The 15,656-nt window shown below is 43.9% G+C and overlaps 1 protein-coding gene across 4 annotated transcripts in view; it reads left to right on the top strand.

Annotated features, from left to right (window-relative positions):
• ebf1a (EBF transcription factor 1a) overlaps nt 1-15,656 on the top strand; it is a 54,366-nt gene that overhangs the window by 20,031 nt on the left and 18,679 nt on the right. For all 4 annotated transcript variants that reach the window (XM_046406230.1, XM_046406231.1, XM_046406232.1 and 1 more), the window contains exons 7-10: nt 9,504-9,585; nt 10,688-10,829; nt 13,187-13,317; nt 14,740-14,866. In XM_046406230.1, coding sequence (XP_046262186.1) covers nt 9,504-9,585; nt 10,688-10,829; nt 13,187-13,317; nt 14,740-14,866 — 482 coding nt within the window. The remainder of the gene's footprint in view (nt 1-9,503; nt 9,586-10,687; nt 10,830-13,186; nt 13,318-14,739; nt 14,867-15,656) is intronic.

The following is a 15,656-nucleotide window of genomic DNA, read 5'->3' as shown; positions in this document are numbered from 1 at the left end:
TGCATGTGTGTGTGTGTGTGTGTGTGTCACAGCGGTGTCTGGACGTTGACATTTCTCTGCTTGGATAACCATCGCGCCCTCTGTCCCTCTGTCCCTCCAGCCATGACGCAGGGTAATGTCACCTGTCAGTCTCAAACTCCTACTTACAACCACTACCCCCCACCCCCACCCCTTCCCTCATCACCACCACCCAACCCACATGGAACACCACCAGCGGTCTGCCACCCTCTCACCCCGAGCCAAAGGAACGGCAACACCCTTGGACCCCACCTAGGAGGCAAAACCCTCAAGGTCTCCCCATTTCCCACTCCTTTTGTCTTCATCTCCAGTACCTCATATGACTCCATATCCTCATGCTCTTTCACTGCCTTATAATCAAATGGCAGCCCACCCCTGCCTCCCCCTTATGTTTGCCCTCAGGACTCCAGAATATGAAAAGAGAAGACAGCACGTATAGTGAATGGTTAAAGTTGGTATGGGAAGTTGACTTTTTGTCTGGACCCCGGTGCATTCTGTGCCTGTTTTCAATTACTCTCCCAGCACAGGCAGGGTGGAGGTTTATATGTTATATGGGAATGTAATTGACTATAACTGCCCTCTTAACATTAACCAGGTGTACTAGCTGAGTGTGTGAGATTAGGCCCCGGGTCTTGGCCGTTATGGTGTGTGGACTGTCTATGTGTGCGTGTTGTTGTTGATGTATTTATACCCTGCCCCAGTGAGGTGCTGCCCATTAGCACCACATTTAAATCCGCCATTTTTTCCTGTGCGTTTCTATGCATGTGTGTTTCTGCATGTGCATACACCCTCCTGCTTGTCTCTGTGTGTAGGATTCATCATTCATTTGCCTGTGTGTGCATAAGAATGAAAGGGAAAGTAAGAAAGAGGCAGGATACAGATCCAGCCTGCTTCAAGGGGGGCCTGACTTTACAAGGACAAAGTCAAAATGGGCCCATTCACAAGGCTGACACACTGTGATTTGTATGTATAGTGCTGTGCAGCCTGCGGCGCGCTAGCCCAGGGGCTATCACTGACACCCAGACCAGTGCACGAGCAGGGGGAGGTGGTGCAGCCGAACAGGGAAAGCGCGTGCGAGTGTGCGTGTGTGCGTGGAAGGAGAGAGAAGCATCAACGGGGTGTCAATCAAACCCTGACCACAGCCTGTCACTCCTCGCCAGAGCTCGTCCAGGAGAGAATGGGACTCCATGGGACCCTGAGAGGAGAAAGGAGGAGGAGAAGGTGGAGGGAGGGGAGGTGGAGGAAGCAGGGAGGAGATGACTGACTGTCTGTCTGAGTGACTCGGGCTTGATTTGATATTTGATACCGAGCAAGTGGCATTTGAATGCAAATCTATTTTGATTGTCTCACCGTCTGATAGGGTTAAGAGGAATCTATAGGGGATATGTATGTGTATCAGAGAGAGTTGGTGTGGAGACACATATACAAAATGAGAGAGAATTATTCAGATGTATTATATTACTCACCAATTCACTTGCATTACGCTTTTCCTCTCTAAAAGCAATATAAAGATATTTAATCAGAATAAATATATAAGATTACTGGTCAAGGGTTACAAAAAATAACAGACTCTTCTCTTGGTTAAAGTAGCATTATTTATATGTGCAGTGTGTGTATACTTCAATTACTGTGTTTAGGTGAGCATTTGAAAGTTTGAACATTTGCAGGATAATTATTTTCCCTGTGTGCATGTGGAGAATTGTGTTTAAAAGCAAGCACGCCAAGTAGGTAGACAGACAGACAGACAGATAAGCGGGTGGATAAAGCTGGTATCACTGCAGTATGGAAATGTGAGGCTCAGTTCCCTCCCAATTAGAGCAGTGACTTCTGAAATGCCGTAATACCCATTAATTAGCAGGCTGCTATTTTCTCAGTGATATGGCTAATTAGTCTGCTAGGCTCTACGCTATCTGGACCATTATTATTGGGTTGAAGCCATACAAACACGTTCACGTACACACACTTGTGTTCGTGTTGGTGTGCAAACACCAGCTTGCTTCATATAAATACCGTCCAAGAGAAAGAAATACACATGCAGTGCACATTACAACAATTTCCCACAGCTGAGTGACCCTAATTTAAGTGACACCATTATATGCTTCAGTGGCAGCACAGCACAACATGAGAGAGTTAATGGTGAAGGAGGGGATATTTATATTGAACAGTTACTGATTGGTCACCCTCTTCTTCAACTATATGCTCCTCATGACATGTTATTATGGACTGATGAAAACAGCAGCACTGCCCATCCCCCTGTGGGAAACATTAGGGAAATGTTTCAACCCCCTGTGAGACTTGGCATGTGTGTGTGCGCGTTGCTTCCTCTGCCTCGACAGTCCATCAGTGTCTCTCACTGGACAGACAGGCCACTGACACAGCACCACAAGGCCAGGAAGCCTTTTCAATCACTTCCTCACTTTTCCCGCTCCGTCAGGTGGCAGAAAGGCGTGATTGATCTGTTGTTTCTCCACAGCGGTAAATGAGTAGAAAGAAGTTGTGCTGGTTAAAAAAAAGGTCTGGCATGTGTGACAACCACTTTCATAAGTTTATTAATCATCTTCATCAATAATGCAGCCCTTGGCCTACCGTTGGTTGTCATGCAACTTGTCTGTGTGTGTGTGTATGTTTGCATGCATGCGTGCAAGAGTGTGTTCATACTCCTCGCAGCCCAATGAACTTCATAAGTGTCCCATCACCACTTTAATCAAATTACTTATGAACCAAAATTGACAGTTTTCATTAATTATAAAGGATTATTCTAATTGCAATTCAAATTTATTCATTTAGAACAGACGGCATTCAGTAATGTTTCAGGAAATTTGCATATTAAATGGAGAGGAGAGGCTATTAGCTATGCTAATGTATGCATGATTCCTTATTTTGTGATTGGTGGGCCATATGTAGCAGGCTGGGGGTGTGCAGGTGAGGAATCTAGAAGGAGCTGTAATATGTTTGATAAACACAGAGGGATGCGCAGGCCAAAACACACAAGTGCACATCCAAACGCACACACGCACTGTAGGAAGCCATACGTCTCTGTTCAGTATCAATCTCCCTCTTTCTTTCCCTCTTGACACACACACACACTCTCTGTCTCACATTTTCTTAGTCTCTCCCACTCTCTGCTTCCATATTCCTCCCTTAAGACCCATTGGAGGGAACAACTTTTCACCTGAGAACAAACGCGGCACACTAATTAAGTTTCTGATTTCTGATCCTGCTGCATTTAGAAACATAACCTTGAGCCTGTGTACAGTCACAGTCATAGTTATGATTTAATACAGTGCTTAAATGGAACAAAAAGAAAGAATTTTTGCAAGCAGCACATTCATCCCCGCAATGTATGGGGCTGGTCCTGGGCTGACACAATGCTCTTTATCAAGCTATATATAGTCGATGCATTATGCATTAAGTTTAACATGTGCTTAAATCAACACTATTCAATATGAATACATCAGTCTCCAACTAAAGTAGAGGGGAGAACAGTTAGGGTAAATGACTGCACGGGGAGGCACACAGGCGGGCATAAGCACGCGGTCACACACACACACATGCGGTCACATACACCCCTCGGCTGTGCGGCAGCATCTGAACAGGCTGATGACAGGGCCATTATTCACTGGTCAGTCCCACGAGGGCAGGGTTTGGGCTGGACAGGGTAGCAGAGCGTCCCAGCATGGCAGGACAGCGCTGAGGTGAGAGGGACCAGGACCCTTCATTAGTCCTGTAGTCTGGGGGCCTGGAGATTTTCTCTCTCTCTCTTTCTCTCTCTCTCTCTCTGTCTCTGTCTCCATCAGATTAATGGGCCAGGCCATGACAGAGGAAGTGTTTCAATCAGCACCGCCTGCCAGGCTTGTCCATCACCCAGACAGCCTCTTATTCATCATGGCTTTCACACACACACACACACATACGATCATGCACAGATGTTTATTTGGTTGCATTTTGCTCCCTGGTGCTCTGGTGTAAAGCCAGGCCACAGGTAGTGATGTTATCAGGCTACAAGTTGTTGAACCAAGCATACTTTCTCCTGTACTCTTACCACATAGGAGAGATCGCATTGCCTGTCTTTCAGTGCTCCCCGCACGATTTCTCAGTTGAATTTTGAATGATCCTTTTCAGATGAAATGGATGAAACACAATCGGTTAAGTGTCTCTGGGACTTCTGTCCCCAAGCTGGGACTGGAGCTTCAGCTCTGGGGGAAGCGAGGAGCGATCTTTCCCAAGTGGGGCTTCTCCCTGAGCGGTGAAGGCACAGCGCAGATCGTCCCTGACCCACCGTCTCCCTCCTCCAGGGTCCATTTGTTCTGAGAAATATTTAACAACGGGGCAAACTCAGCTGACATGACATGCACACACATCGAGCAGATAGAGACGAGGAGGAGGAGGATGGAACGATGCACAGAGCGAGCTGGAAATGAATTTTTCAGTGCAGTGAGATGTTCTATTTGAATAAATCATGACACTTAAGATAGACATGAGGGCAATATAGAGGTGCCCGCTGCTACTTTGAGTCGTGGCACTCCAAAGGAATGGAACGAAGCATGTGTGTATTTGTGTGTTTGTGTGTGCATGTGTAATAGTCTCTTTTTGTGTGTCAACCAACGTGCTCAATATGTGTTGTTTTCTTTTGTGTTTTGTCGTTCTTAGTTGAGGTAGCTAGCTATCTGATATTATTATGACATGAACTGGATGTTTCGCTCCCAGTAAACTGGGCCACTGCAGCCTGTTACAGCCTGGTGTCCGAGGCCCAGGGCCAGGCCCAGAGACAGACCTGGTTCTGGATTATTAATGTTCCCCCCTGTGGAGACAGGCCCCCTCCCACACCCAATGCCCCCCTACACCCCTGGGGTCAGCCTGTATGGCTCCTGGTGCAAGGCCCCCCTCATAAATCTCCCTAAATTAGTGTGTGTTAGAGTGTGTGTGTGTGTGTGTGTGTGTGTGTGTGTGTGTGCCTTAAACATATACTGCAGGCAGGGAGACAGGTCACCATGAAAACAAGCCAGTCAGGCTCTTGGTTGAAGTGTCAGTGATGCATGGCGGAAAGCGTGAAAGAAAGAGTTGCAGAGAAAAGAAAGGATACGAGGAATGAAGGACAAGGGGAGGGAAAGAAAATACGGGAGTTAAGAAAGATATCTGGTTCTCAGAGAGCACCAGGCTTCACATTCAGTTTGGTGGCTTATTTGTCCCTCCTTTTTTCCCTTGTAACATTATATTTGCTTACAAATATTCACACTTAATTTGAACTTGCCTCTAACTTCATTAGGATCGATTTCCTGAACAAATCTTAATGCTTAATTGCTGAAGTGCAGCATCCTCCATTCCTCTACGTTTCTAGATTAGTTCAACATGTCCCACAGTGGTAACAGACATGGGGAAGTGCTGTTGTGTCACTTAGTTAACCCCCGAGACAAATGGCTCCCCTCCGGAGCACAGTGAATTACACACCTCATGAAGCATATTAGGAGCCAGACACAGTGCTTTTCTTCTGGAGATGATCTCTATGGCAGAAATGGATGGAGGGAGAGGAAGAGAGGAGAGGGCTGAGTTATGGCATCACCCACAGCCATTTTTGCAGCACATCGGCATCAGAACAAAACAGAGAGAGCAGAGGGAGGAGGGGCACACAATAAAGAAATAACAAGTGTAACAAAAGGCTAAAAAGATGGATAAACTAGAACTACTGAGGAAGATAAAACCACACACTTCTAAAGTTATCCATGTTAAATTTGACAAGGAAAACAACTCTTTACCTCATTTGTGGCTAATGTAGGAAAATTATTAGAAAATATAAGAGAATTGTCCCTCGGAGGCTTCCTTGCTGTTAGCTAATCGCTTAGACAATCTTTATCACCACAGTAATAATATTTAGATGCTACAGGGATTACTTAAAAGTTGTGTTATAATTGCTTTCCTTGTTTTGTTTTTTATGGGCAGAGGGTGATTTTGTGCTTAATTGCTCCAAAGTGACAAATAATGTGCGTTATGATATGATGAAAGTGTGAGATCATTAAATTACTATGGCGACCGGCTGCATGTGTTTATTTGTTCGTTTTCGTTGTTACAAATTTATGCCATGAGGCTTTAAGAGGCCAAGCAGTTATTTACACAAATTCACTTCCACAGCCATTCCTGGATTTGGGGGTAATTACGTGAGAGCAAAATGGTTTTATTTCATTTAATCCGGCCGCCACAGCAATTTGCACTGGTAATATTTGTAGCTGTGGAGCGTGCACAGTAAAACAGCTCGAAACCAGCAAGAGTCTGGAATACAAACAGGGTAGAGTGGGCAGTAATTTATACAGGACACAACACTGTCTATAGACCAACTAAAAATGAATGCTTGAGATGAATACACTTTAAGTTTTGCAACATTATCTGTAAGAATTTGAAACTGTGTGCTGGGTTGTAGCAGGGACACTAAGTATACTGAAGAGTCTAAATGCCCGCCCATATAAAGCTATTGAGATCTTTAACTATTTATGAGTTGAATGTACACAGTTCGTCACAAGGTGGTTAACATCCTCATACAGTCTCCTATTCTCTGAATCCTGAGAAAAACTACTGAAATATTACTTTGGCAAGGAACATCCTTCCTGATTCACCATTTTCTGCTGGACTGAACTGAATTTGTACCATTGTTTAAAGCTGTTGCCAGGCTGCTGCATGGGAAGTTTGTGGAGTAGCTAATCTAAGCAAAAAATAATTTAAAAAAGACATTTATTGACAAAATAACCAGTTAGCTGCCCACTAGTACATACCTGCCACCACTCTCCATCAGTTATGCTGCTATTAAGACTCCATGAAATCAAGTTACAAAGTAAGTAGAGAAGTAGAAGTAGCTAAAATGGATGAAGAGAATTTAAAATCTTATGAGGAAAATATTGCTTACTAAAAATATTACTTAATGTTAAATTTAAAATCAATTGAAATGAACAGTGTTGGAACATGATGGGTGTTGCTGAGCGCTTGAGCCCGTTCTGTAGGGAGTGTGGGCTTTACTTCTGACAAAAACAGCTGGGCACCACTGATATAAAGTCAAACAGAGAAACAATTGTGAAGCAATAAATTATCTTTTTCATTGATTAAAAAGCGAGCAAAACATGATAATGGGGAGCTTAGCTGATCAAATGAGAGAATTATAGGCTATCATCAGCTATCTGTCCATATTTACTGGTCAGCTGTCAATCAGATTATACATAAATCCTCATGGTAATCTCTTTTCTATTGCATGTCAACACACACTGCACTTTATCCACCCTCCACCCCAACCACCACACACCCACTGTCTGTTGAGCCATGTAGCGACTCTCATCGTCTGGCTTCCAGGCAGACAGGGAGATAGAGAGCCTAAAGAGTCAGCATGCTACAGTTTTGTAATGTTTCTGTGCTGCTGACTCCCGACACCTTTAGTCATGTAAATAATGAATCAGATGATCCATGAGTGCAGGGGATCGAAGGGACAAGCTGACATATGGCAATGCGAATGAGGCCTTCTTATTCTCTTTTCTTCCACCATGACCTCCTCCTCCTCCTCCTCCTCCTCCTCCTCCTCTCTCCAATCCAAACTCTAATATTTGACCTCCATATCTGGTTACTTCTGGCTCTGACAACCCTAACTTTCCTGTACCCACTTATCCATCATCCATCCATCATGAATATCTGAGAGGAGCATGAGCAGGAGAAGGACGCATGGGGAAATGAATGGACTCAATGAATTAAACAGGAGGTGCAGTGAGGAAGGTGGACTGCGCTGGACAAGTGGATGTGGTCCACAGCTGTCTGCGAGGCTGCTCTCTGACCTAGAGGAGATAAGGAAGTCGGGAGACCCTCAGCCTTTGGGGTCCAACAGTCACTGTAAAAAAAATCCATCTCTCCGCTTCATGAATTATTGAGATATTGGCCTACAGCCTCTAAAATATACAGGAGGGTGGTCTGGGTCTCCTTTTGGATTTCACATACTCCCTACTACGTCCTTCTGTCTATCTTTCTATCATTTTCTCCTCTCACTTTTTCACTTTCTACCTCCCTCCTTCTCACTTTCTGTCTTTCATTCAGATTCAGGCCAGCTAGATTGTAAATCAGAACACAAACAAAGCAGCAGAAGAAGAAAAAAAACAGAAAAGAAGAGAAGAGACATTTTGTTATTCAGATCATACAAGTCTTTTTCTTCCCTACTTGAAGAAAAGGGTCTACCACTAACCAGCTGTCATGCATTTAAAAGTTGTCAGGGATAAATTCACTAGTTCTTGTGTTACATCAGAAGCTTGTAATGCCCACAGCAGTAGGCTGGCCCTTGAAATGAGACACAACTCTGGTCTGTCCATTTATCTTCTTTGCTTTCTTGTTCTTTTTTTTTTTTTTTTTACTAGATGAACCAATTGGCCAAGGCGCGCTGCTGCTTACTGTGTTTCTCTTGACATGTCTGTGCGTGTGTGTGTGTGTGTGTGTGAGATGCGTTTGCTCGTGCATGATTATATCTAAGGCAGTTGGCTCCAAACGCGCTGCCCAGTGCAGAATCCTAGCCATAACAAATGAACAGAGGGTAGAAAATAAGACATATGAAAGAAAAGCTGAGCAAAGGAGTGATTCTCTCTCTGGCTGGTGGAGATCTGTATTGTAAGCAGTTTCAGCTGTCAGCACTTCTTTGAGCTACCTCAAAGGGAGGAGGAGGAGGAGAAGGGGAGGCGGGATGTTGTAGTTTTATTTTCCCCTTTTTGAGGGTTCCTGTTTATTTGTACACGGCGCTGTTTATTTTCACAATTCATTTGATATACTTTTTTTTTTTTAAGAGAGGGAGGTTCTTTTTAGAGAGACAGGCAGGCGATGCAGGAGGGAGAGTGGAAGAGATGTACAGCGCTGTAGTGTCAGTTAAAGAAGAAGTTGTCCGGCTTCGAGCCTTGGGGTGGGGCAAGGGAATAAATTGTCAGCCGTCCCCTTTCTGCTTTTCAGGCCTTCGCTGCCTCCCCCCGTCCCCTTTACTCCTTCGACCCTCCCTCCTCCCTCCCTCATTAAGTATTGATGTGGGTAGCCATACTTGCCATCTCAGCCTATTAATAATGCATGGCAGGTGCTGTTGATGTGGTCTCTCACACTGAGATTGAGAGAGGCAGGAATGGCAACACTGTGGTGCATAGTAGCTACAGCACAACCTCCGTCACACGGCTCTGCAGCTGGGGGGGCTTGCGTCTGCCCCAGTGAGTTTATGGCAAGCTGTGACAGCAACTCGGAGATGGATATACAAGGTAGCATCTTACTCAATATCCCGGAGCTGTTTTTACATAGAAAACTGCATTTGTCATAAACAACTGATGGATGAGAGTGGGATAGTATATGAGCCTTGTCTGCCACCGCTGTTTTATTTGTTTTATTTGTATTTTTGTTTTGTTGAAAGTATCTCATGCTGTAATTTCAGCGGCAGACAGCTGCTCTTTCACCACCTCATTTGTTTCTCTCTTGCCGTCTCTCCCTCTCTGTATATGCAGGTTCTTCCTCAAGTTCTTCCTGAAGTGTAACCAGAACTGCCTGAAGAATGCAGGGAACCCTCGGGACATGAGGCGTTTTCAGGTGAGACGCAGCCGTCTGCGTATGCATTGCTTCATGGACAGGGACTACACCTCCTGGGACTGACTTTCAGAATTTTTTTTTGCAAAGCACCAGACAAGTGCATCCTGCAGTTGAAGACTAACAAGGCATTTACAGGGTCTCTCTCACATTAAAGCTCTATGTGTTTTCTCAGGGATAAGTCAGAGGAAAAATATCCTGCTGTACAAAAATATCCTAACATTACAAAAATACAGATAAAATTACCATAAAATAACAACATTCATTATTTCAATTTTTATGTCAACTTTTACAATAAAAAAATATCCATGCATTAACATACATGCCAGTAGAGAAACAAAGCATTCACAAGGTCTTTCTTTCTTGCATAAATGTTCTCTCTGCTTCTGTAAGACCACGAGCTGCAGTTATGAAATGCCCCATATTCATCAACATGGTCCCAACATTTTACTGTAGAGTTAAAAGCTCCACAGGAGCCTTGCAGTAAGATTGCCTCAGCAAACTTCTAGTTAGCTGATGCATGCATGAAAATAAAATATACTTTGCCTTCAAAATGTTCAATTGTCTGTATATTAACTTTACAATTATTTAAAGAAACTATAGTTGATATTTTTATCACCATAATGTGTCCATTAACTGCGTGAAACGTCAAAGGGATCACTTGCAGTGAATAGAATAGCACAGAATATTATCAGCCAGCTTTCAATTCAGCTCTATAAAGCTGCCCGTAAAGCTCTATAAATTGTTCTGATTTTTCTGCTTGGAACTTTTCTATTTCAGTTCACTCTTACAGTCACTTCAGGCTGCAGCAGGCAGTTGTTTTTACTCAAACTCTAAAAAGTTAAATGCACACTTCCTGCCCATCATCAAACAGCAGACAGCCAAAGGTAGTGACCAGCAGGCAAATATAGTGGAGCATTTTGCAACTTAAGACAAATATTTCCTTCAAGAGCCTATGTAGGGCAAAAACATAGCTAAAAGAAGAGTGAATATTATACAACATATTAATACTATAATTTATGGAAACAACACACACACTACAACATATGCAATTTGCAGGTGTCTGCATCAAAGTGAGGCTTATTATAGTTTCCTGTCTTCTCAGGTGGTTGTGTCGACCACGGTGAGCGTGGAGGGTCACGTCCTTTCGGTGTCCGACAACATGTTCGTGCACAACAACTCCAAACACGGGCGCCGAGCTCGAAGACTGGATCCCTCGGAAGGAACGCCATCCTACCTGGAACACGGTATTAAAAACTGGAACAAAACACCCGGGCTCTCTCACCAATCGCTCTTTGTCCTCTTCACTTTCTTTCTGTTCTGTTCAACTCCTTTCCCCTACTCTCCTCACCACCCCCACCCCCCTCGTCTGGCTCTGCACTCAACCCCTCCCCTGTCTCCACTCTACCCCTCTCAAACCTGCTCTCTTGCCTTCTTTCTTATCTCTCTCATGCTTCCTCCCAGATTCTCACTTTCCTCTCTTGTAGGGTTTCTAAGTCAAGCTAAGAGAGGAGAGAGTGGTAGCTAGTGAGTCTCTTGTCTCTCCCTAGTGGCTTGCTCCCCTCAGGTCTCTGCCTCTGGGCCTTCTACTCTGCCTCGCATAAGCACTATGTGTCTTATGAGGTCTGTTCTGCTTAAAGCCAACACTGGCTTTATTTCCTCGGAGACCTGCTTTTATCCTCCAGCCCTCCATCACTCCCCATCCCTCAGGTTTTCAAACACACCCATACACACAAAAAAAGAGTCCACGTGCACACATACACACCCACGCATGCACAGTCAGTCCCAAACCTTTAATACTTCATAATGACATGTGCACATGATTTAGGAGCCCGCACTGATTCCCAAGTCCCTAATCCAGTTATTTTCTCATTTCGATTTCCCAGACATTGAATAAGAGAAACATATTTTTTTCTTTGAGGAAAGTCAACCTCAGGGATGATAATGACAAAAAAACTAAGAAGGGATTTACATGATGGCCTACAGTAGATTGCATTAAGATTGAATGTTATGGTTAAGTCTTCCTAATAATTATTCTCCAGAGTTAAGGTGGACCACTTGTCTCTGCCACTGGTCTCACAGACGATTAGAAAAGTTCACAAAGACGAGACATATTGGAGACGTCAGAAAGACTTGGATCTTACATAGAAAGAAGAGTACACACAGTGCACTAACAGATGTTCCCTGTGTCAGAGAGATTTGTTTGGGAATTTCCTCTTCTCTGATTTTCTATTCTCCTGATGACTGTGGTTGGAAGGAAGAAGAAGAGCACGGGTGAAAGAACAAGATGGGGGAGGGTGATGGAGAGACGTAGTCACAGTGAGAGTAAGGGGGAAAAGTGCATGACAGTATAAAGAAAGGATGAAATGATGACAAAAGAGACAGCGGTTTCTTTCTTGTTTTGAGCATGTGTTGAGATTGTGTGCAGGACACACAACTTTGGGGGCCCATTTCAGGCGGTAATAGATGAGCAGCGCATAGAGTTGAACAGATGGCGCCAAGGAACACCCCAAAGTATAATCCTATCACATGGATTCACGTTCCACCATCTGGTTAATCCACACACACAAACACACATCCACACATGCACATGGAGCACACATAATATCAGCGGCTGTGAAAAAGGAGGCATCTTAGGCCATGATTATGGCCACAGATTGCCGCTTGGTGAACGCTGATCTCTGCAGGCGTATCGGGGGGCTAAATATCATTCCAGCTTGTTGGGGAGGATCAACAGAACAGGGAGTCAGGCAAAGAGCAAAGGCTAGGCTTCAGGGGAAAAAAGTCAGCCTAGTCTAAAGTGGATTATGCCGCTTTACAGAATTACAGCATGTCTGACAAGCTGCATATCTGTTAAGGAGAGGAGATTTAGCTTGTATAAACATGTATTTTCCCAATGCTGTTCTTTTCTTCAATCACATCCAGTAATCTCCAAGTCCATAAAACCAACAGATAAGGTCAAAAAGCACACTGAATACCAGTTATTGAAATGCAGTTTATTGTTGTTATTCCATGTACTTTGTCTGGTAAGACATGAAGAATATGCTGAAAGGGAAAACACTGAAAGCTTACAAAACGCATTACAAATATCCAGGCCGGATCTGAAATAACCCTGTGCGGTCATGTGCTCAGTGGACAGGGATTTAGACAGCTACACAGATATATATGAAACAGGCAGCTGAGCAAGAGCTAAGTGTTTGGTTAATGAAGGCGGTGTATTCAGAGGGCAGAGCTACTGTTGGCTCTGCTCTGCTCCCCGGTCGCATGGCCTTTGATCAGACACTCAGCACACCTGACATTTACACGCCTGCACGCTTTGCCACGTGTCATAAAACAAGCGCACCGCTGCTGCCCTCATACACAGGGCAGGGGTGATGTTTAATAACAGGGTGCGTATAATCACTCTGATTAGTATTCCTCACTTGCGCCCGACCCCTGGGAGTGAGGAGAGAGGTGATGTGTGTGTGTCTGTGTGTGTGAGACAGAGAGAGAGACATGGGAAGAAAAAGAAGAGGGGACTGTACAAGGTGCAAATAGCAAAGACCTTTATGGGTCGTCTTTAGGTTATTTCGTGTTTAATCTATTTTTTCTGTGAACCTTGTAGCAACCCCCAGCATCAAAGCCATCAGCCCGAGTGAAGGCTGGACCACAGGAGGCGCCACTGTCATCATCATCGGGGACAACTTTTTTGACGGCCTGCAGGTCATCTTCGGAACCATGCTGGTCTGGAGTGAGGTGAGTGTATGTGCGGATGTGTGCACTCTGACCATAGAATATTTAACAGAAATCTGTCAGCTATAAACCATTGGTCCCCAACATTTCTTGCCATTTAAAGGGACAATAGGGAAGTCCTTGTCACTGGTTACGTAGGCAGTTTAACCAAGTAGTGTTTTATTTTCCTTCTCAGATTCATCCAAGGGCTTTTCAGATGTAAAAGCAGATGAGCAGTATGTTATATTTCACATGGACAAAACAAAAATGAGAGAAAAGTCAAGATTTTTTACTTGTTCAGACAAACTAAAGGCATCACAGTGGTCTCTATAAATTTGCTCTTTGACAATCTTTTTATTTTACGGACTAAAATAATTTATCAGGTAATAAAAAAAATAAATAAATAGATTAGTTAGCAATTATAACACTCTTTAATTGCAGTCCTACTGTAAACCCATATCAAAAATGTTTTCTGCTTTCTCATTTCTCTCAGTAGCAGGTCTTATTTCATATTTCCTTTCAGCTCCCTTCCTGTCTGTTATTATATTAGTATCAGCCTTCTTGGAACATGTGCGCTGCCATTCAATATGAATCTCTTTGTAAGGAGCATCTGCCACATGACTAAAATGTAAATGTAGTGTATGTGAGAAAGTGAAGGTCAGCGAGCGCCGCAGCTAAACAGCTTTCTCTTTAGTAAAGGAATAATTCTATAAAAAGCTCTTATATTATCTTGCTGCAAGGTGAGTGGGGCCAGACAATGGTAGAATAAAAGCGTAGCTAAGTGAGCAATGAAAGGGACAGTTAGAATAACACACACGCACATACACAAGGCGCTGGCGGCAGCATTGATAGCTTTTGAGCGCTGCTAGTATGCTATAGTGTGCAGAAAACAAGCACTCAGTGAGGTCTCATCTGTGTTTTGTCTTGTTACCGTTTTCCTTCAAAGACCCTTCAGCACACACACACACGCACACACACACACACACAGACATACATGACGAGTAGGCTCATCAACCACACTAAGTGAGCCTGTTTAAGACACAGTGGTGCTTTAATGTGGCTAACAGCAGCTAGACATCCTCAGCTGACAGACACAGAGACAGGGGCAGCAGAGACAAGCACATTATACGTTTACTTATACTGTGTAATAGACGTATGCAGAGGAAGGTGTGTTTTATTCATAAACAGATAACTGCTTTTGAACCCCTCTCACACAGCCCATGTCAGCACTGATAACCATCCTAAGCCTCACAGTGGCATTGCCTTGGGCTATGAGGCCACCTGAGGGCTTTAGCACTAACACATAATTTTGAGGCTGATTATACAAAGAAAGAAAGTCAAAAGCTGCAAAGGAAAAGGTCTGAGGAGAGCCGAGAATGGTCCCCTGGGCACATGTTTGGATATGAAGTTTCACTGCATTAATCTTTTTGCCCTCTCTCCCTGTAGCTGATCACCCCCCATGCCATTCGTGTGCAAACTCCACCCAGACACATCCCCGGGGTGGTGGAGGTCACGCTGTCCTACAAATCCAAACAGTTCTGCAAAGGCACACCTGGCCGCTTCATCTACACAGGTATTACCTACCCACTAACATTTACTGATGATATTCATTTACTGTGCAATCTAAGGTGATAATGAAGCCAACAAACTACTTATTTTCTCATGCAATTTTACTCCTCAATTCTCTAATTTTCCACAAACAGCAACTTGCCTTTAAAGTAATGTGAAAAATCTATAGTTGCACAAATAAAATGGCAAATAGCGCCTTTAAGTTTCATTGGGACTGTATTTGCAGTATCTGCTAAAAGCCTTTTTCTTGATACAGTTTCTGGAGAAAAATGTGCATGCTAAACAATTTAAAATTCAATAACACAACTCAATAATTCAGTGAAAAAAGCCTACTGGTCTGAGGAGGAAACATGTTTGCCCTCTTTTATGAAGCAGGTGAAGGTCAGGAGGGAGGTTTAACCTTTTGATTAGTGGGATTATTGAGATTTAACCCTATTGAAGGCGTAATTCACAAAGGAAGAGGTCCATAAGCAGAGTGTGATTTTTGACGATGAGTGCAGGGGCTTGAATAGCTTGAGTGTTACATCAGAGCGTATCGATGTAGAGTTATAGCCATGCAGCGGGGAGAGTGAATGTGAAGCGGTGATTAACCAATGCAAGGCCGCAGGTCCCCAGGGAGAATGTGAATCACATAAATCTGTCCATAATCTCAACCACTGATAGACTTAGGCTGTAAGCCCCGGCTGGAATTGCCAACATTTGACAAAATCACAATCGAGAGAGAGAGAGAACATGTGCGTCACGTCACCGCCTGCATTTTCTGCATCTCGTGTGTGTTCTAATTACTGTGCATG

Source organism: Scatophagus argus, chromosome 12 (genome assembly GCF_020382885.2).
Source record: "Scatophagus argus isolate fScaArg1 chromosome 12, fScaArg1.pri, whole genome shotgun sequence".
Taxonomy (NCBI): domain Eukaryota; kingdom Metazoa; phylum Chordata; class Actinopteri; family Scatophagidae; genus Scatophagus; species Scatophagus argus.
This window is presented reverse-complemented; position numbering and strand designations above follow the sequence as displayed.